This window comes from Podarcis liolepis (genome assembly GCF_965112155.1).
Source record: "Podarcis liolepis genome assembly, chromosome: 4".
Taxonomy (NCBI): Eukaryota; Metazoa; Chordata; class Lepidosauria; order Squamata; family Lacertidae; genus Podarcis; species Podarcis liolepis.
Genome location: NC_139558.1, coordinates 43,199,089 through 43,222,911, shown reverse-complemented (window position 1 = coordinate 43,222,911; position 23,823 = coordinate 43,199,089). Strand labels below are relative to the sequence as shown.

Genomic DNA, 23,823 nt, shown 5'->3' with positions numbered 1-23,823 from the left:
CCTCTCCAGTTCAACCCTTGCCACTGCATTTCATGGGAATACAGGATGCGGCCTTGTGCTGGGTCAAATTACTTGTTCACATAGGCTGAAACTGCCCTGGGACCTTTGGTATGCAAATTGATCAGTAGTAGCAATGTAGAAGTCTGCCCCATTAGGTCTCACATTAGTTCCAGCTCCAGAATTCTAGGAAGTCCTTATGCAAGATGCTCCTTCCTAGTGCAGGCCCACCTTCTTCATGCTACCCATTTGTGTTTTCTGCGTGGGCCCATTCCACAAAGGCACCCAGACAGAGACAAGAAGGTAAGCAGAGTCCTTCTCCTTGTTTGTTCTCCGCTCACTGCTCACTTGCATAGAGAGGGAACAGGCAGTGGCAGCCAGGAGCAGGGCCCAAGCACTTCAGCCTCTAGAAGTGGGGCCCTGCTGAGCCCAATAATTCCACCCCCTGGTGCCAGCCTGGTCTAGTTTGGCCCTCATTTGCAATGTATACCGATATGATATGTCCCCAGAGTGGGAATGGCTCTGCATAGGCAATGCCCTATGGTAAATGCCATCTATTATATTGTCATTAATAATTGCCCATTTTTTTTGTTCTGTTGTTAAATGTCATTCTCATCATAGAAGCCTGACATTGCTGCTTAAAAATAAGAGTAATGTTTTTTTTTTCTTTCCCTTTCCTCTGCGGTTCTGTGTGGCTGCCCACTGAGATGGTTTTGCAGTAAAATCCAACATAAAGAAAAGAACATTCAAATGAAAATATCTTGCTTCCTACACACTTCCACCCCAGGCTATTTTTTCCTCCAAACATGCAGACATTCCTCAAAACAGTTCTCTTGGTGACAGATAATTGAACACCTAAGCACCTAGATTTGACCTGTCTGCTAAAATACTCACATTTCAAATAAACAAGCTGAAGAAAAATTATGAAAGGATAGACACCACACAGTTCTCAAAACTTGCACCACTCTTCTCAGTTAAATGTTCTGATTCTTTCACAATACTGAGACCAGGGATGCAGTGGTGTAGGAAGGGAGGTGCGGTGGGTGTAGTCCGCCCCCAGTGTCATCACTGGGGGGGGGGTGACAAAATGGGAAAAATATGAGTTGGGGGGGGGAAATAACTCCCACACCCACCGCACACCTCTTCCTACACCACTGCAGGAACACTCTCCCCTCAAGTGATTTCCAGAAACCAGAAGCATTTCTGCCTCCAACTTTGTAGGCAGAGCACAGCTTTTATGGTTAGTAGCCTTCGACAGCCCTCTCCTCCATGAATCTGCCTAATCCAGAGGCGTAGCTAGGTGAGGTGGGGGGCACTGGGTGTCACACCACGGGGCCTGCAGCATGCCTGAACCACGCGTCTCTCCTGAGCAGGAGGTGGTGGGTGAACTGCCTGCAAGCTCTGTTCTGCTTTTTCGAGCATGGGGCTTGCGTCTGCCCACCACCTCAGCCGCCCTACAGCTGAGGGGGAGGCTGCGGAGAGGCCCCTGCCTTGGCTCGTTCCGCCCCCAGCTGCAGAATGCATGCACCGCCCTGGGCACCTGAGCGGCTACCTATGCCACTGCAGGATGTGGATTATGAGCATGCTATGCACCCAGAAGAGCTGGATTCCCCCACTTGTATGAACTGCATAAATTACAAATGTGTAGTTTGCACAATTATTTTCTATACAACTTATAAACCAAAACAGTCACTACCAACAATAGAGGAAAGCCTGAAAACTGTACCATGCCTGCAGACGTAAAAAAAAAAAAGGTTGTGAATGTGTTACATGGTGTACAAATTGTTCATATATGTATAGAACTGCTAGTAATAACAAGTGTAGCCGGTGGCGATTCTGAAAATCACTACATGAAGCTGTTCCCTGAAAAATGGCTGTATTTCAGGCATAGGCAAACTCGACCCTCCAGATGTTTTGTGACCACAATTCCCATCATCCCTGACCACTAGTCCTATTAGCTAGGGATGATGGGAGTTGTAGTCCCAAAACAGCGGGAGGGCCAATTTGCCTATGCCTCTTGTATTTTCTTCAGATGTATATTTTATACTGTACAATGGCCTGGAGAAGGGCTACCATGTGGAAAGATTTTCCTGTAGAGATCAGGCGGGCACTGATTGCTGGGTGTTTCCCATTACAATTAAAACATACCGCTTTCTCTGTTAATACTAATTCCTGGGATTTCTAGCTGCTCTAGCTGATGTTTTGTTGCTGCGTACTTAGGAAATTCTTATACTTTGTTATACGCCGTTTGCTTTTATTGTTCCGCAAACCGCCTTGGTGTTAAGTGATGCGAAAGATGGCATACAAGTGGTTTTCCCAAACAAATTAAATAAATATTGTTTCCCTCCAAAAGTCAGGGTAGGGGCACTTGCCCTGCCCCCACAAGATAAACATTCACCAGAATGGTATAGTGGTTGAATGTAGCACATATATTGATGGACCATAGCCATTCATTTTGTCATTTTGTGTCATATAGGAAGGAAGGTGGATGAAATAGGTGTTTTCAAGCACCTGAACATGCAAATGCTCAAAGTGTGGGTAACCCAGGATCATCATACACATTGCAGTCCTTGAACTTCCCTTTGCCGTGCTGGCTAGGCCTGCAGTGGGCTGTTTCTTGTATTTGCTTGAACGTGACTAGACACTTCCACACAATTGGGAACCCTGATAAAGAATGGTCTCAGATCATTCAGAGTATTCCAACTTTCATTTAAGTCAATGCAAGGAAAAGTCTCCTAAAGACCACCCCAGCTCAACGTGGAGAAGATCAGAAACTAAGCATGTAGGGCAGTACCTATGGGGACACTGGGAGTGAAACTTGCATGCATAATTCCAGTGATTTTTTTCTGGGGGTATGCAGGGGTACGCATACCCCTAAACATTTTGTGAATCTTTGTACTTTTGTCCGTTTGCTGTATTTATTTTTTCTGATTTGAACTATAAAATGGTGATTTTCTTGAGTCAAAATGAGAGTATTCCTAAACATTTGGGGGGGGGGGGAAGCACTGCATAACTCTATTCCCCATGCCTGGAAATAGCATTTGAGTTTTCAGGCAGATTATTGGCCATACCTAGTCCTATTTGTGTGTTTTTTTTCTATTTTATACAATGACCAGCTCTGATATCCTCTTATTTTCACCCAAGTGCATTTTTATCAAGGAATACCCTATTCAAGCTGAAGGTAAGCAACAACAACAACAACAAGGATGAGGAAGTGCAGGAAGCTTTCAAGAAAGGAGTCACCTACCTTTCAACTTGAGGTCCACATTGTGCCTCAGCCATGGATAGATTCCATAATTTGATGAATCTTCAGGAATTGGGTTATTCTGTATCCACCCTTCACAGGCAAACCGAAAGAAATCATCACAGGGATCCACAGATGTATTTAATTTGCTTCTGATTGCAGCAGCTGAAAAGAGCCACATAATTTAACAAAAACTTCTTCAGGTGTTACACATTACTGTACTAAAGAGAGGGAAAAACCCTGTGGTTTCCCTCCTAGTTACCACCTCCCTGCTTTGATTTCTCCCCATCCTTCTACCTACCTGGTTCCTCTGGCTCCTTCCCTGCTGTGTTCAAACATACCACCGTCTCCTCCATTCTGAAAAAAGCCTTCCCTTGACCACAATCACCATCTAAATCCCAAACAGCCTCACTAATTCCCGTTGCCTCCAGATTCCATGAACATGCTGTTGATTTTCTCTCAAGTAGGCAATCTGAGGCAGAAATTCTGAAAGCTGTATTAAGAGTTGGGGGAGATCGGGTCATCTCCGCACCATAGCTTTAAAGCTCTCTTTTACCACTTTAACAGCCGTGACCACCCCAAAGTATCTTGGGTGGGAACTATAGTTTTTTAAGGGTGCTGACAATCATTAGAAGACACCTCACACAGCTCCCATTCCCAACACTATTAAAAAACATAAGTTGCCAGGATTCTTTGGGGGAACCCATGCCTGTTAAAGTCACATAAGAGTGCTTTAAATGTGTGGCTGTGACCATAGCCTTTTTTCTTTAATTAAAAAGCAGCCCAGATGCCTCCTATTTTTGATCAGGGCTCCAGGGTTAATCTGTTATTCCTGTGCTATTTCCACAATGGAAATCGCCCCCACTTTCTGAAGCTCTTGTAAGCCTTGGAGGAGCAGAAGCCAAATGCTCATATTGTATCTGTCTTTTGCCTCCTCCATGTTGCTTCTCTCTTCCACCAGCTTCAGTGGAAGATTTAAGTATGGTAAATAGCCTGGGGAGAAAGGGCCACAGCTCAGTGGGTCAGCATCTGGTTTGCAAGCAGAATTGTCCTGGGTTCAGCCCCTGGCATCTCCAGGTATAGCTGGAAGAGACTCCTGTCTGAAATCCTGGAGACCTACTGCAACTCTGGCAATACTGGGTTAGATGGGCCAGTGGTCTGACTCAGTGCAGCTTCCTAGGTTCATAAAACCCTACTGTCTCCCAGAGCTATGCCCCAATCCAAACTGGGGCCCCTTGGCTGCTTTTAACCAAAGAAATAAGACTCCAGAAGATCCTATCAGAGATTTCATCTAGTTAGGCCTGAAGCACTTCATTAGGGCATCTTCATTAGGCCTTTGCCCACCAGGCAATATCTCTAACTCCATAGCTAGAGCTACAGTCTTGTGGTCTTCCCAAAACAACCTGGCTTGGAAACACAATTCTGAATTAGAGAAACCTTTGGTCTGATCCATCAGAACTCTGCTAATGGTCTCGGCATTGCTGATTTAACATAAATGGCTTACTTAGATGTTGATTTTCAAAGCACAAGACAGTTTATTAAAGCTACCAGAGCACATAAGCATTCAATGTTTCTCCATACCAATGTGCTTTGAGTACAATACAAAAAAAGAACATACGCCACTTACCAGCTTCGATGCATTCGGAAGTCAAGCAGTATTGTTGCTTAGGATGAAATTTTATAAGATCTTGGCTAACTGCAAAAGGAAAATATTACATAGATTAACAATAGTTGTTGGGCAAATATATTGACTCAGGGTTCAATCTGATGGCCCCTGGGAGGGTGTCCTAGGGACCCGAGGATCAATTAGATCATCATCTCCGAAGCTGGAAATAAAGCTTCAGGGCCAGAGAGGGAGCTCCAGTGTCACAGCCTACCTCTCCAAAGCCCCTGGTTCCTCTGAAGCTCTGACCCAACCGACATGGGAGCTCTGGTGCTGGAAAGGCCAAAGGAGGAAGCATGCAGGAAGCGGCTGAGATCCAAAGGACCATACACTAATGCAAAAAGCAAAGGAAACCATGCTAGTGCATAACAAAAATTCCAGCATCCTTGGTCAACGCATGCAATAGGAAGTCAAAAAGTATTAGACAATGCTCAGGTTACACTGGCAGCATCAATGGTTGCCAGAAAGAAAACAAACGGGTGCCATTTGTCAAACAGCGCAGGGAGCAGCACTCCCACAGTTTATCTTTTCAGCCACAACAACACACCACCAACGTAATATAGGACTCAGTCCTGAATCAGATTGCTAGCCAGCATGCCAAAGAGACAGATGCTTACGTTTTACCTGCCATTCTCTATTTTTTCTCCAAAGGCTGATACAAAGAGAGCAGAACGATTCAAGAACTGGGAAGAAAAGGGTGCAGCAGTGTAGCAGCTAAAGCCATTCACTTCCTGAGGACGCTCTAAGGCCAGTCTAGCAAAGGAGGAAGGAAATGGAGAGAGGTGGAGTTGTGTCCTTTGCATTTCACCACACTGGTAGATGAACCAATATAGCTCCACAATGATGAATTTGGACCCCAGCTGCTAACGGGAAGAGCAGAAATGATCTCAAGAAGGTTACTCTAAATCAGGCTGTTTGAGATCTGAAGCAATGTTAGTTTGAGAAAAATAATTAGTATGCTTGGAAAGATTTTGCTTCAAACGTGCTAATTCTTTCACTATTAGGGATGGTTCTTAAATTATGAAGAACAATGAGTGAGAGAACTAAAATATATTCATTCCTTTACTATGTAAACATTATGTGTTGGCCCCAGGCTTAAGCCCCAGCTGCACTATACAATTAAAGCAGTATCATACCACTTTAAACAGTCATGGCTTCCCTCAAATAATTCTTGGAACTGTAGTTTGTTGAGGGTCCTGACAGTTGGCTTAACAATCAATTCCTCTTCCCAAGGAACTCTGGGAGGGGAAGAGGAGCCTCCGAACAACTTTCAGCACCCTTAACAAACTACACTTCCCTTAGATGAGACCTGCTGAAATAAGTGAGACAAGTTCACTATGAATAACATGAGAACCATTCATTCCCATGAGACTCCGCTAAGCGTAACTAATCTGGATCCAACACTGTCACACAGGGAACAGAGATTAGTCCTCTATCCACTTAATGGAATGCACACAATCTGTTCTATTCCCCAAACACTTTATGGGCTGCACATAGCTATTTGTATACAAATGATGTAACTGCTAAATATCACAGCCATGAGAATGGTTCCTGAGAATGTACTTTCTGATGTCTCTAAGATCCTTCTGCTTTATCAACTACAGTGGTACTTTGGTTTAAGAACAGCCCTGTTTACTAACTAGTTGGTCTACAAACTCTGCAAAACCGGAAGTAGTGTCCCGGTTTGTGAACTTGACCTCGGTCTAAGAACAGAACCCAAACGGTGGAAAGGCACCGGCGGCGGGAGGCCTCATTAGGGAAGCGCGCCTCAGTTTAAGAACGACTTTGGTTTAAGAATGGACTTCCAGAACGGATTAAGTTCGTAAACCGAAGTACCACTGTATCTAGCTGCCGAGGATGAACAGGACTTGATTTTTATGGCTATTTAAAAATTGCATATATTCAAATGTTTTATTACTGACAAATTTTGCTCCTCAAAGAGAAGCTCTCTGCTCTGAGCTTATGGGATGCAGTGAATTAAAAACATAATATAAATGGTAACCAAGCACAACAGTTTAAAAAAAATAAATGGAAAGCTGCATTAGGGTGCTACAATTTTGAGAAGAACAAAGGGCAAAGGTGGTAGTTAGGTAATTCCAGAAGATTGTTGGAATTCTGCAGATAAAAACGCAGTTTGAACAGAGTGATTTGGGGTGGGAAAACATCTGGTGGGGAAAGGGTGAAGCATTAGGGATGTGCAACCAGTACAACTGAATCCTTGAACCCAAACCAAACCAAGTCAATTTGGGGTGGACAGTGATTCAGCCAGGGTGGGTTTGAGCAGGCTCAGGTCAGACTGGGTCCACCTGGAGTGATCTGGCACTGTCAAAAGGGAGGATGGTTAGACAGCGAAGAGAGAAAGGGTGCATCTCCTCCTCCCTTACGCTCCTCCCCACATGCTTAATTAGGGTGGGAGTCACCTAACACAGGCATGGCCAAAGTTCCCATCATCCCTGACCACTGGTTCAGTTAGCTAGGGATGGTGGGAGTTGTAGTCCCAAAACAGCGGGAGGGCCAGGTTAGGCCATGCCTGACCTAACACAAGCCCCATGAGTAGAAGCCCTGTCCAAGGACAACTGCTTGCACAATGGGGCTTTCTCCCCTCTCCTCCCCTTGTGCCCCCCCCCATAACTGGCGGCTGGTGGCCTGTCTGGGAATAACCGAGAATAGTGCAGAAGGGAAGGGAAGGTGAGATAGTTCCAGCTGCAATGTTTGCATTGACCAGTCATTCACCATAGTGTGGCATTCATCCCACCCTTAAGGTTTAAAATCCTGATTAAACATTGTGAGGCCCCCAATTCTCTGGACCTGTGTTGCATCAGGCTTAGATCATCCCAGGTTGGATCAGAGCTGCTCTAAAGTGCAGAATCGGGTCCCAAATTATATCAGGAGAGGGACAAGCACAGTCCTATTAAACTTCCCTTTCTTTGTCACTCAGCCTCCCAAAATAAATTTCCATTTTTCAAAAAACGTTTTCGTTATTACAACATGCATACAATATAGAGTTTGCCCCATATTCATTCCATCCCATTACTTTGCTCTTTAGCTGTTGTTAGAGCTTGTGTTATCCATGAGCCCTATAAACAATTTTTAAAAATGCATGCATGGGAAAAAATGCTTTCAAGTAAATTGCTGTGCATGTGAAGAATATATATATGTTTGTATATATTTGCAGTACTGGGCTCTGAAAGTTGTACAGAAGTTGGGGACTGTGTGTACTGAGTGCATCCAAGAGTCAATCTGAGATTTTGCATGGTAATGGTGTTTAAAGAATGTTCTGGAGAAGCCTTGCACAGTGTGGCTGAAAAAAGTCATAAAGGAAAATGGTTCTGCATAGTGTGTTCTTGTGGGGGTGGGATCACTACAGGTAGCTGGCTGCCTGTCTCCTGTTCCTATGACCCTAGAGGCTGACTCTAAACCATAGAACTTCGCTTTGTTTTCTTATCCTCTCCATCAGGTTTGGGAAAAAACCATATAATAGAGAGTCTTTGGAAGGCAGATTAAAGCATGCAAAGCTTTAAAAAAGAATGCATAATTCCATTGCAAAATTAAGTTTTAATTTTGATCTCCTGTGTGTGTAGAATATATATACCCAGACAATAATCTATAGACTGGGATATTCTGTTAAAGGCACTCAGTAAGGAAAATCATTTTCTGTTCAGTGGCTTGCAATCCTGTCCACACCTACCTGAGAGTAAGCCCCCATTGAATTCAGCAGGACTTACTACTGAGGAAATGCCTAGGTGGGCGCTGTAGTCTTTTTCAATCCACTGAGATTATACAATAGATACAAAGAACAATATATTTTCATTAGGCATAGATCTATGCTACAACCTTGTATCAGGTCCTGTGCTAGTTTAACTGTCATGACCATGGAAATCATAATAAAGGTACTTCAAATTCTCTGTTAGATATCCTCCCCTCCTCCCCTCATAGTCTTACAGTTCCAAGAATCCCTATAGAGATTAATTTTGAATATGTAGACATGGCCACTGCATTACCTTACTCTTTGCAACCCCTTTGACCACAATATTTTGAATAAATCATTCAGTAAATGGATCTTGGCAATGACTATCATGCAATAATTCAGTACAAGTTCTTCATCACAGCAACAAGATATTGTATTGGGTAGGAAATATATGTCTTTCAGCTCTTTCAGATTTAGTTAAAGCATCTGATGAAGAGATTATTTCCCCACCTCTTTAAAGACTCCACAATTCATCTGTTACTCTTTTAATGGTATCTTTGTGGACTGTCCAAAACACCAGTAGAACGTTTACCATGCAATCTCTACTTGGAAGCTTCACTGAATCCAATGAGGCTTACTTCTAGGAAAGTGGGTATAGGACAGCAGACTTAGCCATTGTTGCATTGAAAATCAAATGGAAGGACTCCCTAAAAAGGCCCCCGCAAAAAGTACATGCATGAAATTCAATCTTTGAAAGACACATAAGCTATTAGCGGTATTTATTCAGAAGCCGTATGTTAATCATCACAACTTGAGAGATATCGTGACTTAGGGGCTGTCTTTTGGATCCAGCCAGTTGTTGATACCAACTTAGAATTTTGTGTGTGTGTGTGTGTGTGTTTGATCTGCAGGTTTCTGATTTTACATTGCTTTTTAACATGTTTTCACAGCTCCCAGTCAGCTGGTGAGTTGGGGGGGGGGATGCATGAAATGTACTTCTAGTGAATCTCCAAATACTAAAAATGGAAAGTGTTAACTTAATTTGCAATTTCTGCAGAATCCTAGAACAGCAGGATAGTAACTTCAGGACCTTTGAATCCTCTTAGGTAGCCCTTCACATAGAGCCAAGACCCTCCACCAACAAAAAGCTTATTCATCATTTCAAGTGAATAGCAGTGGGAGTGAAGGAACATTAAAATGTGATTAGCATAGTTAAGCAAACCGAATACAAGTGGCAAAGCTGTTGTAGCCAGGGTTTTTTTTAAAAGAGCCTTGCAAAAGTTTCATTTTATGCTGCCACAGTTTTTTTGACACTTACCCAGGAAAAGCGCAGTGCCAAGTGTGACCGTGCTGGTCACGAACACGCCAAGGGCTATCCGCATCGGTTTGCTGGCTGCTTTCTTGCCGGCTGGCATCGAACCCCCTGCTGCCTCGCCTTCCATCACGTTGGACTTGCAAAGCTCTCTGAAAGGAGGTCTGCTTTTCTTTCTACTGCGGCTCGTTCCTGTTCATTCACAGAGAAGTCCCATCCATGGGTGCCCTTTCCCCCAATTGCTCTTATTCCGTATAAGTAATGTTACTGTCAGGACACATTTCCAAGTCTCTCACTCTTCCCAAAATGGGGTGGGGGTGAGGAGGAGAACCACATAAAATGCAGCCTTGAGTTTCTTCTCTGACCAAGACTTGGAAAGACAGGCAGGGACAATTTAATTTATTGCACTCACTGTTTGCAAGCAGACCACTTTTATCAGCAGTTCAAGACATAAACATTTCACAACGTTGCCCAAACAGATGGTTTAACTATTCCAACTTCCAGCAATTAAAACATAAAAAAAAATCTTCCAATCAGGAACTGGACATCTGACAAAGTTTTTCAGGCACTACGTTGACAGGAAAGTTTCCTTGCACCTATTTAAGAAATTTCATTATGTGCTGATGGTGGTTCCTTTTCAGCCTAGTCGCACCATTTGTCTTCATTGAAGAAAAGACATCTGGTCCCCAAGTGCAAATCTCTTTTTAAAGCTCCTGAGGAGTTCCTGGGATATCTTGTAGCATTTTTATTTTGGGATGTTTGTGTACGACACCAAGTGCCAAGCATCAGAGTCATGCTTAAGTGAAGGCAAAGCAGTTATTAAAACAGCCTACAGAAGGGTTTTAAAGACATGGGAAAGTTATATTTCAGGGACTGTGGTGCTTTTGTAAGCTCTGTCCAAACATAGTCCTTCGTTTTGAGGAGGAAAGCTGAGATGAGCAGCAGGCAGGCAGGCAGGCAGACTGTGAGGGTGAGAAACATTAAATAACTGGGTTTGGTCCATGAGGAGGGCATTGTGCATATATGCTCTAACTCTGGAGTGGATCTGGTCTTCTAGAATCAGTTTTAATCAGACTGAACCTTTTAAAATGTGAAATCCCTGTGTTTGGAATCCAAATATATAGATTTCACATTTTAAAGAGTGAAATCTGGAATTGGCTCCTTTGTAATGGAGAGTGTTTAAAATTTCCAGGATTAAATTTTACTGCCTTCAGAAATACTTAAGTCTTGAAGTAAGGTCCAGTGAGTTCAGTGTGATTGGTTTTTTATGGTTGCAGTCTAAATTTGCTATCTATCTCCTAATCTGTTATCTATCTCCAAATCTGTTATGTCCTTAACCTCATATTTACAAAGAAAGAACTACTGTTCTTCACCAGTGAGAAAATTGCATATGCTCAGAAGCGTTTTCTACACTACAGTGTTTTCCATCTTATATATAGATTCCAGGACTGAGTCCTGGAACTGACAGCAGATTGTGAAACTCAACTTTGGCTCCAAATTCTAAGTCTGCTCCTGCCAAGATCTGCCATTGTCCTCTCCCTGAGCCTTTTTCTGAAAAGGATAGTTAAAAACACAGAATGACTTCAGTCAGAACATTTCGCCATGTTTCATTGGCTGAAGTTCTTACAGGCAGTAGCTGACCTCTGTTTTCACACCACCTTTGATCCTCTTGCAATAACTAGTTACATCTTTCTGCTCCGTTCCTTTCTGTATTTGCCAGTGTAAACCTACCTGCCCTTAGATGCACAATTTTTTACATTTTTCCTTTCCTTTTTTATTTTTCCTTTTTCTACAGAATTCCAGTGAAACTGCTTTGCTTTCACAGTATCCAGAAATACACTATTGGGTTGAAAAACTGAAAAAGTTAAACATTGTCACATGGCAATGTGCATTCTTGTCTGTCACTAAATTGGCTTATACTGGGAAAGGTGTTTCCGTGGCATCACATAGCATCATATAATTCATGTTTGAATACTCCAACTTCATTAAGACAGACACATTGTATCAGTGCCAGCTGCATTAAGCAGTTGTCCATCTGAAGGCACTTGCTTCTGTGGACACCATTACTTGCCACAATTAGCTATCACACATAGCATTAACTCAAACCACCACCACCCTTGTTTCAGAAAGGCTAAATGTTGCCGGAGTTTGCTCAGGCTAAATATTCAAAGAGAAGGGAGTCCAAGATAGATGGGAGTTTCTTAAAGGAGAAATATTGAAGGCACATAATAAAAGGTTTCCTCAGCTATGTTCGAAGCAAGAGGAAGAACAAATTGTAGGTTCTCTGCGTGGAGAAGATGGAAATAGGCTATTGGGTGGCAGAGAGAGGGCAGAACTGCCCAGCACCTACTTTGCACCTGTCTTCAGCCAAAAGGAAAGCAGTGTCCAATTTTGTGATAACAGAATTAAGGATGCAAGGAGGAAGTTGCAGCCCAAGGTATGAAAAGATGTGTTAAGGAAACACCTAGCTACTTTAAATGAATTCAAATCTCCAGGATCTGATGAGCTGCATGCAAGGATACTAAAGTAGCTTGCAGAGGTCCCCTCAACACCTCTTATAATCTTTGAGAATTCTTGGAGAACAGGAGAGGTCCCTGCAGCCTAGAGGTGAGCAAATGTCCCCATCTTCAAAAAGTGGAGAAAAGAAGATCCCGAAAACTACTGACTGGTCAGCTTGACATTGATACCAGGAAAGGTTCTAGAACAGATGTTAATCAGCTGGGCTACAGGAACATAGAAACGGATGCTGTGATTACCAAGACCAAGCATGGGTTTCTCAAAAACAAGTCATGCCAGATGAACCTCATTTCTTTCTTTTTTAAAATGGAGATACAAGCTTGATGGTTCAGGAATGCTATGGATGTAGTGTATCTTGATTTCCATAAGGGTTTTGACAAACTCCCTCATTATATTCCTGCGGAGCTCGTAAAATGCGCGCTGGACAAGGTTATGGTTAGATGAATTTGTAACTGACCAAACTCAGAGTGCTCACTAATGGTTCCTCATCATCCTGAAAGGAAGGGACAAGTGGGGTTCTACCCTGGGCCTGTTGTTGTTCATTGTCTTTATGAACAACTTGGACGAAAGAATTGAGGGCAGCTCATCAAATGACACCAAATTGGGAGGGCTAGGTAGTGCCACAGAAGTCAGACTCAGGATTCAAGATGACTAACAGACTGGAGAACTGGGCCTAAACTAACAAAATGAATTGCAATAGGGACAAATGTCACGTTCTACACTTGGGCATGAAGAACCAGCTGCACAGATATAGGATGAGGGACACCAAGATTGCTAGTAGTACATGTGAAAAGGATCATATGAAAAGTGAAAAGGATCTATGATTCTATAATCTAGGGGACTTAGTAGACCACAAGTTTAACTGAGTCAACAGTAGGATGCAGAAGAAGAAAGCAAATGCTGTTCTAGGCTGCATCCACAGAAGTAGTGTCCAGATCAAAGGAAGTAATAGACCTGCTCTATTCCACCTTGGTTAGACTACACCTCCAGTACTGTGTCCAGTTCTGGGCACCACGCTTTAAGGAGGATATTGACAAGCTGAAACATGTGGAATTGGCGAGACTTACACAATATATTAGGCGGGACAACCCCATTAAAAAGACAGAGGATTGGTCCAAATTTTTAAGTTACCTTGAGATTAACTTGGGAATCAATAATTTAACAGTAGACGATGTTTAACTCCTACGACGTGGAAAGATAAATGAAAATAACTGCAGATGATATATGTAGAACACTTAATCCAAAGCTGAGGTCATTGGAAGTCAAATGTGTGTAAGGGTGTGATTGGTTTTTTTTTTCTTCTTCGTTTGGTTTTTTTTTTTTTTTTCTTCTCTTAGGTGTATGTGTCTGATTTCATGTATGTGTAAGTTTATGCGCTTGTAATAAAGTTTATAATAAAAAAAAAAGACAAGCTGAAACATGTGCAGAGGAAGGTGACCAGGATGATAAAGGGTCTGGAAACCTGTGAAACATCCAACGATGATTTCACAATACAGTACAAAGGTATATAAAACAACTGTGTATATAAAAACAATTGCACAGCAAATCTTTCCCCGCCCCTGGTACCTGAAGCCTCTGCTGATGCTGTACTGAATATCTGAGCAGACACAGCTAGGACAGATCAACTCTTCCCAGCTCACCCACAAAGGTCTCAGTAGCGCACACCAGATCAGCACCCTCATCCATTTTCAAATCAAGGATGGGTGAAGTCTTACTTGTACCAATGTGGCACTAAACAACAGCACACACATGCTGGTGGACGTAGCATATGAGCAACCAGAAACCTGACCATGGGAGGGGTGGGAGTGAGGAACAAGGCATGAGCAGCCTCATCTTCATCTTCCATGATGGCAGTGGAATGAGCGACACTGGACCCACATCACAATTTCAAATCTCATCACAGGTAAGCCTAATAAAACTTCTGATGAGGAGCAGCATCACTGTTACGGCCCATTGTGTGTAAAATGATCTGGAGATCTCTCAGGTTGAAAGACAGTGAAGTTATTAATAAAATATGAATGTCCTGAATCTGCCAGTGCAATAAGGCAATTTCTGACAGCTTCTTAACAGGTTTCTTGGGGCACTGGGAGAATCAGCATCTTCAAGAACTCTTGAATGCCAAGAGAAGGTTAATGTTGCAATCAAAGAGATTCTCACTATAGTACACCCTCTCCCTCTGATGTAGCCTGGACAGTATTTCACATCCTCAGTATTAGATGTAAAAAAATATGCTGGTCAACAGGAGCTATTGTGAGCATGCAACTAAAATTTTAAAAGTGTCAACTGCATTTACCGCATTCCATTCCATTGCATAGACATATACAGCTGTTTCCCTGTTCCTAATTCTGAAGTCCAGCACAAAATACTATCTGCATTATTTTAAACTCCACATTTAGAGCACAATGAAAGCTGGAGATGTGTGTGTGTGTGTTACTTATGGGAATTTAACACTGACACAACTTCCCTATGGGAATATATGGATTAAGAGGATAAGGCGCCAGCCTTCTTGCCTTTCCTTTGCAGAACTCACCTTTTGTTGAAACTGTGGTAGGCATTGCTTTTTTTATACATAGTAACCTACCTTGACAAAAAGCCAGTTGTTCAATGTTGATGTGTTTCTTTCTGCTGAAAAACATAGGGTGATTACTATAGGCTGCAGACCGATGTTTGTCTCTCTGTAAGTCAGGATTTTTAAATATAGGGTATCAAGCTTAAGTTGAGGCCCAAAAGTTTGAGGTCAAGGGAGCTTCTGTGGCCCATCTCATTTATAGTGCGGTGGAGCAGATTATTATATATGGCATATTGCCCACACTGAAAGCAGATATAGTCCAACAGGGAACTTACAGTGTGAGCTTTGTCAAATTATGTCCACATGCCTTACATATCATGTGGCTGCTTAAACTCTGAGGTTTGTTTTACATCAAGTTTCTAGCCTTCGTAGGTTTTTTTAAATTGCAAACTGCTACAGAAATGTGAAGAACTTAATTTTGGAAAATAATAGGTAAGTGAAATGACCAGATCTGCCCATCCCTATGTACAGAACAAAACATTAGATGCCTAATGAATCTTGATGATGCCTGATGGCCAAATTCAGGAAATGATTGATATGAGAAAGCACACTTCATGCTGTAAACTTTAAATTGCGGTCCAAAGTGTTTGGAAGAAGAGGTCCCGAAACAAGCATATATATCAAGATGTGATAGGTAACTCTGAAGACCAAGACAGAAGGCTGTAAATTACAACAAGCAGACTACATTTTAAGAGTTTGGTAGTAACACTTTGTTGCTTTCTTCACCTTTTGACATTGGCTGCATACTAGAAATGTAGGCAGTATGGAAAATGGCTTTGGGGCACCTCTGGTTTTGCCCACAATTAGGTAGGAACATAAAAAGTCAACTCTCCACAAACAGCATGGGCTTACTATTAGCTCACTGTTCATTTTGATTTATTGAGGCCGAGTCTGAACTGAGCCAGGTCTTGCTCATCTACACAGGAACACTTACACTTTTAAGAGTCTTCAGGTAGAGGCCTGCTTAAAATCCTTTTCTTCAAGATGCTTGGAGCAAAGCAGTGCTCTCAGAGTGGTGGCCTCTACACTGTAATACCCACCACCTTTTAAAAACAAACTTCCCATAAATTACAGATAATGAACTGGTAGGTAGATGTCAAATCTATTACTGAAAATTCTAAGTCAGTTTTCGTGAGGGATGCCGACCAGCACAGCTGGCACTCCAATGCAGCTATGTATTTAGGGGGAGACAGGTAATGTACCACAGGATACTGATATTTGTTAACAGATTAAGGCTGTAACTTCCATGTACAGTAATCCTGGGAAGAAGCCCTGTTGAATACAGAGGCCACCACATTGCTGAAACTAAGTAGGTCTGTTTAGCCACGGCCTGGATGGGTGCATGAACACCTCATGTACAACTGTCTTTGCTTCCATGACAGAAAATGGGATAGAAATGTAGTAAAATAAACAAACATGCCTAGGTTTTCAAGCTTCATGTCTTACGTTAACCAAGAAGTGGGAAACCTGGTGTGCTGGTTAATGTAATATTACTTTCTATCACTTTTCGTAATTTATGAAAGTACAAATCTGTGTCAACTATCATTTTCAGAATGAGAATGTAAATGACCTTTTAATTTTGAACCTCTTACAGCCAAGGTAACTGTTAACTGAAAACACCACAAAGCCTCCTCACAGGATGGAATAAATGAGGCCAAATGTTTGCCTTCCTTAAACACACACACACAAAATCCGCAAGAACTGAACATTAAAGAACTAAATATAATTATCCTGGTAAACCAAATTGCTATGTTCCTGGGCAGCCCTTGCGTGACACTTCCCGTAACTTTTCTATCTGAAAGTACTCACAAAAGAAAACCGCTGGTGGGGGGGGGGGGAATGAAGCAATGTCTTCTGAACCGATTGAATGTAAATATATACATTCAACAGGGAAGTGGAATAGATTTTTTTATTATTTACAGCATTCATACCCTGGCCCTTTAGCCAAAAGGGCTCCAATGAGACATTACAAAAATCAGGTTTAAGACGGGCCAGTCCTTGCCCTCAGGCTCACAATCTATAAAGACATGGCACACCAGGAAAAAGGAATCATGAGGGAAGAGCAAGCTGAGGCACAAGTTCTAAAAGTTACAGGCACTATCTTGCCTGTGATAAAGAACAGGTCATTTGCTTTTAACCTCTCATCAGATTCAGGAACAGAGATTTTGGCAATATCCAGGCTTGGAGGAAAGAGCAGCTTCTGCCAGTTTCTTAGGTAGCTGACTTGATGGCAGTTGGAATCTTCACAGAAAGGCGCTTAATGGTACCTTCTCTCTCATCCATGTCAATGATAGTTCTCTGGGTGGATTTCCATTAACCAGTGAGCCAAAAGAACAGGATTTTCCCCCACTTATTCTTCTAGGTTTATATTCATATGCATACATTTTGAGGCTCCTTCATGGATCACTGCCTTGTCGTGGCGAAGGGATTGAATGACTCCAGGAAGCTCTGAGCTATGCCGTGCAGGGCCACCCAAGACGGACAGGTCACAGCTGAGAGTTTAGACTAAATGTGATCCACCTGGAGAAGGAACTGGCAATCCACTCCAGTATTTTGCTAAGAAAACTCCATAGACATAAAAAAGTAGAAGCTTTGAAATGAAAGTGAGTGTTTCCAAGGCATGCTCTGGTTCATGGGGTCACGGAGAGTCGAGCAGGACTAAGACGACTAAACAACAACAACATTTTGAGGGCAAGGAGCTTCATATATTTATATAAACACACCATGCATTTTGAACAAACACTAGAAATGAGAATGCTAGAATAAGCGAAGTGATTTGTGGCCGTTTGATGTGCAGATTAAAACAACAAACCTTCCCGCTGGGAAGAAGTTGTAGTCAAGACGACCACACAGCAGCATTCTGTCGAGTCTCCAAATAAAGAGAAGAATGTATAACTGAAAATGGGAATGGTTTCCATCCTGAAAAGCTGTAGGGTGTAACTCATATAGACAAGAAGCCTGTGAACATTTGTTCTATGGTAATGAACCTATGTAGCAACTGGCAAGGAAGACGACTGTAGTCATACTCCAGGGCTAGCTATTATGCCTACACTATGTCTCTTATTACGATACAGATCAATCCCCAGCATTCCTAAGTAGGGCTGCAAAAGAACCCAGAAAGTTGGAGTGCAATTGCCAGCTAACATAGAAAACAATAGACTGGTGATCAGACATGGTTTTTGTCATCTTCTTACATTCTTCTTCTGAGTGATAGCTTGGCACTCGGCATTGTCTTTGAAGAATATGATATGGCTACAAAGAACGGCAATCTGAAGTTAGTACCAACGTGGAAGCATGCCTTCTCAAAAATCCACAAGGCGGAGAGATATCTACTTATATCACTATTAAAAATGCTGCAAAATGGGGAGGGGATTTGAAAGTGGAAATAAAAGAAGCTGCCTTAAAAATGCTGAAATCCTAAAATACTTAATTCAGCCTACTATATTAACAAAGTATAGAGATGTAACTGCATTGTGGATAAATATAAAGCAGCAACTTACATGGTCTGGGGTTGTTTTTTATTAAAAACTTCCATATATGTGTACTAGAAGAAGGGAGGGAGCTATATGCCAAGCATACAGGTGTGAGGCGCAAGAATTTGAAAACACATAAGCAAGATTCACTTAATGAAATGCACTCCCAAGTGCATCAATTTCAGTCAGGAAAATAATGTGAGGTTTCTTCCAAAACTACTGAACATCCCCCACACTAGAAAAAGTATTCAAATGACAACATATTTGTTAAGTGTTCTGGTCAATTTGTTAAAGATTGAGTCCTCCTGTCCAAAAAAAAGGGGGGGGGGTTCAGACGATTCCTTCCAGAAGCCTGAACATCTTTCCAACAAACCAGATTATAGGTTTCTATAGCCACCACATGAAATGAGCAAACACTCATTTACCACAAATATATTGTGTGTGTGTTGCTAGTTGAAACTCTGCACAATGCAATCAAAACTTGAGCCATCTGACTAGTTTAACTGCATTAAACACTCTTTATGTACTGCTGCAAATTTTGGTAGCACATTTTAGCATCTTGTATATTTTTAGAATTAGCTTCTTGACTTCTTAGGATCATTGTTTGTGGATTCATTAATAAGCCAGAGCCAAAAGGGGCAAGTAACTTTTAAACTGCCTTTTAAACTTTGCATACCACATCTCTGTGCTTTAAAGTATTAGTAAAAATTGCACACCTTTTGTCCAAATCAGTATCTCTTGAAGTAGGTTGCAGTGGCATGAGAATGTAGCATGATGCAATTATATTTATACCAACAGCAAACTTGGGTGGTTTAGTACCTATCAGTTGGAAAGTGAATAACATGGAGCCACCATAAAATAAAGTAGTGATTTTACACACTCAGAGGAACTTCCTAGATTTACAAATATACTCCTGTATATCAAAAGGAAAAAAATGTACCACAGAATGACCCTAGTATCTTACTCCCTGGTCCCTTTGGAACCCCTCCCCCTGGGGACACACTTTCCCCCACCTCAGACAAAACAGCAATAGCTGCTCATATGGAGAAAACCAGGATTTTAGAGTAGCTATGAACAGAAGGTAACAGCACTGAGAGGTGCTCATTTTATTTCTAATTTGGGTCTTATCTCGGGAGAAGGGAGATGTGATGGGAAGTTTTAATAAACGTAAAAATACAACATGGCTGCAATCCAAGTCAATGGAGCACAAGGGTTCTGTGTGAAATTAAGTGCTGAGATTATACAACGAGGCAGTGTTTCTTACTAGAGGGAGAACCAGATTGGCTCCGCCAATACATTTAATACCACATGGACCTCATTCCCTACCTTCCGGTAAACAGCAGTGCCCAACTGGAGGTCAAGTGACCACACCATCACAACAAATCCTCACTTCATCAAATCAATATGAAATAAATGGCAGAATCCTCTGCATGCTTACTCTTAGGCCATACTCCGTTCAATGAAGCATACTCATAGGTAGTTGCACATAGGGTTGATATTGACAGATATTAACAATTCAGGCAGTACAGGTAATAACAGCGTACCTTTATTTGAATATGTGCACTGTTACTAGTGCAATTTATACAACGCCAGAAGTTTTCTTTCAGCAAAGTCAGAATAGGTATCAAACTTCTTTTTGTTAAATAGTCAAAATTCACTACTAGATGGAAGCAGCATTTAGTGCAAAGAATTAAGAGACACCCCATGCCAACCATCTTTGGGACTGATTTGCATGTGTAGTGAGGCACTCACAACCGATGTTCCACTCTGTTCCATGTGTATTTTTTTAATATATATATAAAAGTTAATCTGTTGAAGGTTGTTTCCCCCCGCGCCAATTCTTACACGTCAAAAAGAAAAGAAGTGATTTTTCATACTGTACACTACAGCAACAACTATATATATATGTATGTATATATAAATAAAGAGTGACAACACTTTATTTGAACATTTCCTCAGTCTATTCAAGCAGTAATAGGGAAAGGGGGTGGGAAGAGATGTTCAGCTTATAACATTTTGCTTTTAAACGCACGCACACACATCTATGTTATAATGATATTCTACATAAAACATTTAAAAAAAACAAAACAAAACACAGTTGCCCTCCATTGTTTCCCTTTCACTGAGAGAATGAAGCATCTATTAGTTGGCTTTCCAAGCAATATCACTTCCCATCTATTCCTGATCCTCATTTCGTATCAGATTTAAGACCAACCTTGGTTCTGTATCTAATAGAATGCAGCAGGGAAGTAATACTAAAATATGCCTTTCTCCAGAAAAATCAATGCTATGCTCATGAAATCTATGTATACAATAAAATGAAGTGTCAACATATTCTTCCTCCAAAACCATCCATACTTAACCAGTAGTTTTCTTTCTTAAGTTTCTTCAGAAAGCCAAAAAAGTGGGAAATTCAAGTAAAAATGTAGAACCACTTTTTTCCAATTACAACACAAATGCCTATAAAATTATATTTATCTAGTTGATTTTTTTTAGTACAGCTATTAGAAGAATTCTGTAACCTAGGTAATGAATGAATAGGTCAAGATCACTCTCCAGCTACGTAGGACAATGGGACAAAAACTCTTCAATTTACTTAAGAACGTGGCTATTACTTCCAAGTTACAAGCATTGCATAATCCCAAAACAATAAATGAGGTTTTGAAAATAATAGCATTCTTTGATGCACACCATGGGTGTATGTTGGGACATTCTGCACAAAGTATCATGTGTGTTTACTGTAGGCTCCCTAAGATTTTATGTCCGATTGTAAAGGAAAGGAAAGAAGGGTTCTGCCTAAACTACTACCAATCTACTCAAAAGCAGGGCAAAACAATTTGATATAAATGTGACACAACTATATGCTTTTTCCAGTAAGAAAAAAAGGCTGGTCTGAACCTCCAGACATGTTTGCTATCTGATCCAATGGAAGTTCATAACCGTAATCTTCTAAATATAGCACTAGATGTTTTAATTATGACCTCAGACTAGACAGCTTTAAATAATGGTTCCTTCCCAATCTACAGGAACACTTTGTCTGAGCTGAAGGAAGTTTGCACTTTACCACTGGCGAGATCAGACAGTTAACTTTTTAATCATTTTAAGTCAACAGAGATTAAATTGCTGATCAGGTAGCTTTAAGTTATAGGACAAATAATTCAGGAGTTATGAATTGTAAACTTACCTTATTTATATGCCCATTTTGTTAGCACAACAGAACCCCAAGGCAGCAAAGCCTTCTGAGTTTCTGGCAATTCTGAGCTTCACTGCAGAAATTCAACCATGTAGCTATGAAGGACTATGCCCTCCTTTCTAAATACACAAAGCAATTCTCCCTAGTGATCGGTTTCTCAGAATGGAGTGGTGCATTCTCATCTTGCAATAATATAGCGTGGGGAAAACAATCTAAGTGCAGCCCTTTCTCTAGTGTGGTGAGAAAATGTAACAGTGAAATACAACACAATTTTTTCCTTTGGGGAGGAGGGGAGTAATTTTGCTGTAAAGTCTGAAACTGCTAAGAGAAGGATAGAACGTTTTAATTATAAGGTTGTATTTCTCAGCTATTTTAAGGATTTGCCTATAGCAAAGTCATACGTGAATGATCAACCAGTACATAAGAAAGATTTTACAAAAATATAATTTTACACCATGTGCAGAAGAAGACAGGGTGGGGAGTACAAATGCAATAGGTATTTCAACATGCATATGCAAATACAGTGTATGGGCTAGTGATGTTTTAGCCACAAGATCCATCAGATCCATGTGGCTGGGCTCAACTAAGAGTAAACACTCTGTTTATAGAGAAGCACAAAATATAAATACTCTCAGGCTTACAATCTACCAGAAACTTCACCTGCACAGACTATATTGTAACGAATGGGACACGGCCTGTGCTCTTGAGCTCAGCTCCCACTCAAGTGGATGCGGTTGGTGAAGAAGCTTCCAGTGCATTGTTTCGTAAGTCACTTGGCTAATTTTTCCTTTTCAATGACCTTTCGCACTTCATTAACATTTGCACTAAAGGGGTATGTGACCAATAAAAAGAATTCTCAATACACATTTCAGCTTTCCATACTGAAACTGAAGGACTGGGGCAACAGTCCAAGCCATAGTTTCAAAGTTTATAGCACTAACAGTTATTTGTTTAATCAATTATTCCTCCCTATTTATAATAAATATTAATGGGACTAGCTTGATTTGTCAAATGACAGCTCACTAATAGACTTCTTAAGCCAATGGCATTTATTCCAGCGTTAAGTATTTTGTAAATCTCTTTGTGCATGAGGTAATGCAGCCTTTTTTCACTTTTGTGTGTTGAAAACGTCTTTAGAATAAAACTAGTCTGCTGAAGATGAAGAAACTATTAGTTCTTTCCCTTTATAACCAAAGACTGGGCCCAATCCGTGTTCATTCTGATGTGGCAGTCATTACACCATGGCTTTATCCCCATCGTTTTAGTTGTGCTGAACTTTTCCTCCGAAGAAACCCTCACACTTTCCTCTGAAAGAACCCTCACACATTTGAGACTGAGTATTTACCTGTTGGGAAGACCCACTGAAAATGAAATAACAGATCTTGACACATGAGGGTTAGAATAAGGATTCACCATAAGTAGTATCATGGTGGCTTTATAGCACCACAATGGGCCAGAGGGTTTCCTTAAAAAGAAAGAAAGAAGAAGTCTGCCCTTAATTCCTCCAATGGAAGCACATCAATCATTTAACAAACAACCCACTTAAAGTCTATTTAAAGCACCGTGACTATTAAACTGATTAATGTCTGAAGGGAGAGAAAATTCTGTGGTATCACACTGAAATGCTAACATTGTCTTTTTAAATTGGTATTCAACGATCTAAAATAAAAAATAAAAATGATCACATTCTAAAGGTTCAGTGCATTCAGCAGCTATAGCTTTGCTGCTAATTCATCTACGTTGACTTTCAAAAAATAACACCCTAGCTCATCAAAATATACATTTTTTCCCATTTGCTTTTAAATTAAAATAATAATAAAAAACATTTAAAGAATTCACAAATCGATAGCATGACTAAGTTTCAGGATCATCTACAGCATATAATTTAAAGATTCAAGATGCCAAGATGGTAGCATGTGGCAAGCCCTACACACTTCATGCAGCACGTGTGGCGTGTGGACCTTGAACTTCAAACATCTGTTCTCTTCTTCCAAATAGTATAAAATACCCATCTAAAAACTTGTCAAGGAATCAAATACGTATTTTGCACTTTGGTCACATTATGAACAGGAAGAAGAAACCATCATTTCAATTGGAATCTGCATTACTTTTATCATCCTTTGTAAGTTATATGGCTAAATTCATAGTTGGAAGGCATTTGCAAAGA

At 41.1% G+C, this 23,823-nt stretch overlaps 2 protein-coding genes and 1 long non-coding RNA gene across 7 annotated transcripts in view; 1 reads left to right on the top strand and 2 right to left on the bottom strand.

Moving 5' to 3' along the window:
- LOC310706401 overlaps positions 1–9,451 on the top strand; it is a 303,174-nt gene extending 293,723 nt beyond the window's left edge. Inside the window, exon 7 of the long non-coding RNA XR_014525837.1 lies at positions 5,556–9,451. This is a non-coding gene — a long non-coding RNA (uncharacterized lncRNA). The remainder of the gene's footprint in view (positions 1–5,555) is intronic.
- PHEX (phosphate regulating endopeptidase X-linked) overlaps positions 1–18,888 on the bottom strand; it is a 102,107-nt gene extending 83,219 nt beyond the window's left edge. Inside the window, exons 1-6 of the mRNA XM_083501865.1 lie at positions 17,803–18,888; positions 15,003–15,046; positions 9,911–10,096; positions 5,119–5,235; positions 4,869–4,937; positions 3,245–3,406 (exon numbers count right to left, since the gene is read on the bottom strand). Of these exons, the coding sequence (XP_083357991.1) occupies positions 3,245–3,406; positions 4,869–4,937; positions 5,119–5,235; positions 9,911–10,096; positions 15,003–15,046; positions 17,803–17,849 (625 nt within the window). The 5' untranslated portion in view covers positions 17,850–18,888. The remainder of the gene's footprint in view (positions 1–3,244; positions 3,407–4,868; positions 4,938–5,118; positions 5,236–9,910; positions 10,097–15,002; positions 15,047–17,802) is intronic.
- A 1,099-nt stretch (positions 18,889–19,987) lies between these two features.
- The window catches only part of SMS (spermine synthase), a 48,140-nt gene continuing 44,304 nt past the window's right edge, over positions 19,988–23,823 (bottom strand). For all 5 annotated transcript variants that reach the window (XM_083502036.1, XM_083502032.1, XM_083502034.1 and 2 more), the window contains exon 11: positions 19,988–23,668. In XM_083502036.1, the coding sequence (XP_083358162.1) occupies positions 23,626–23,668 (43 nt within the window). In that variant the 3' untranslated portion in view covers positions 19,988–23,625. The remainder of the gene's footprint in view (positions 23,669–23,823) is intronic.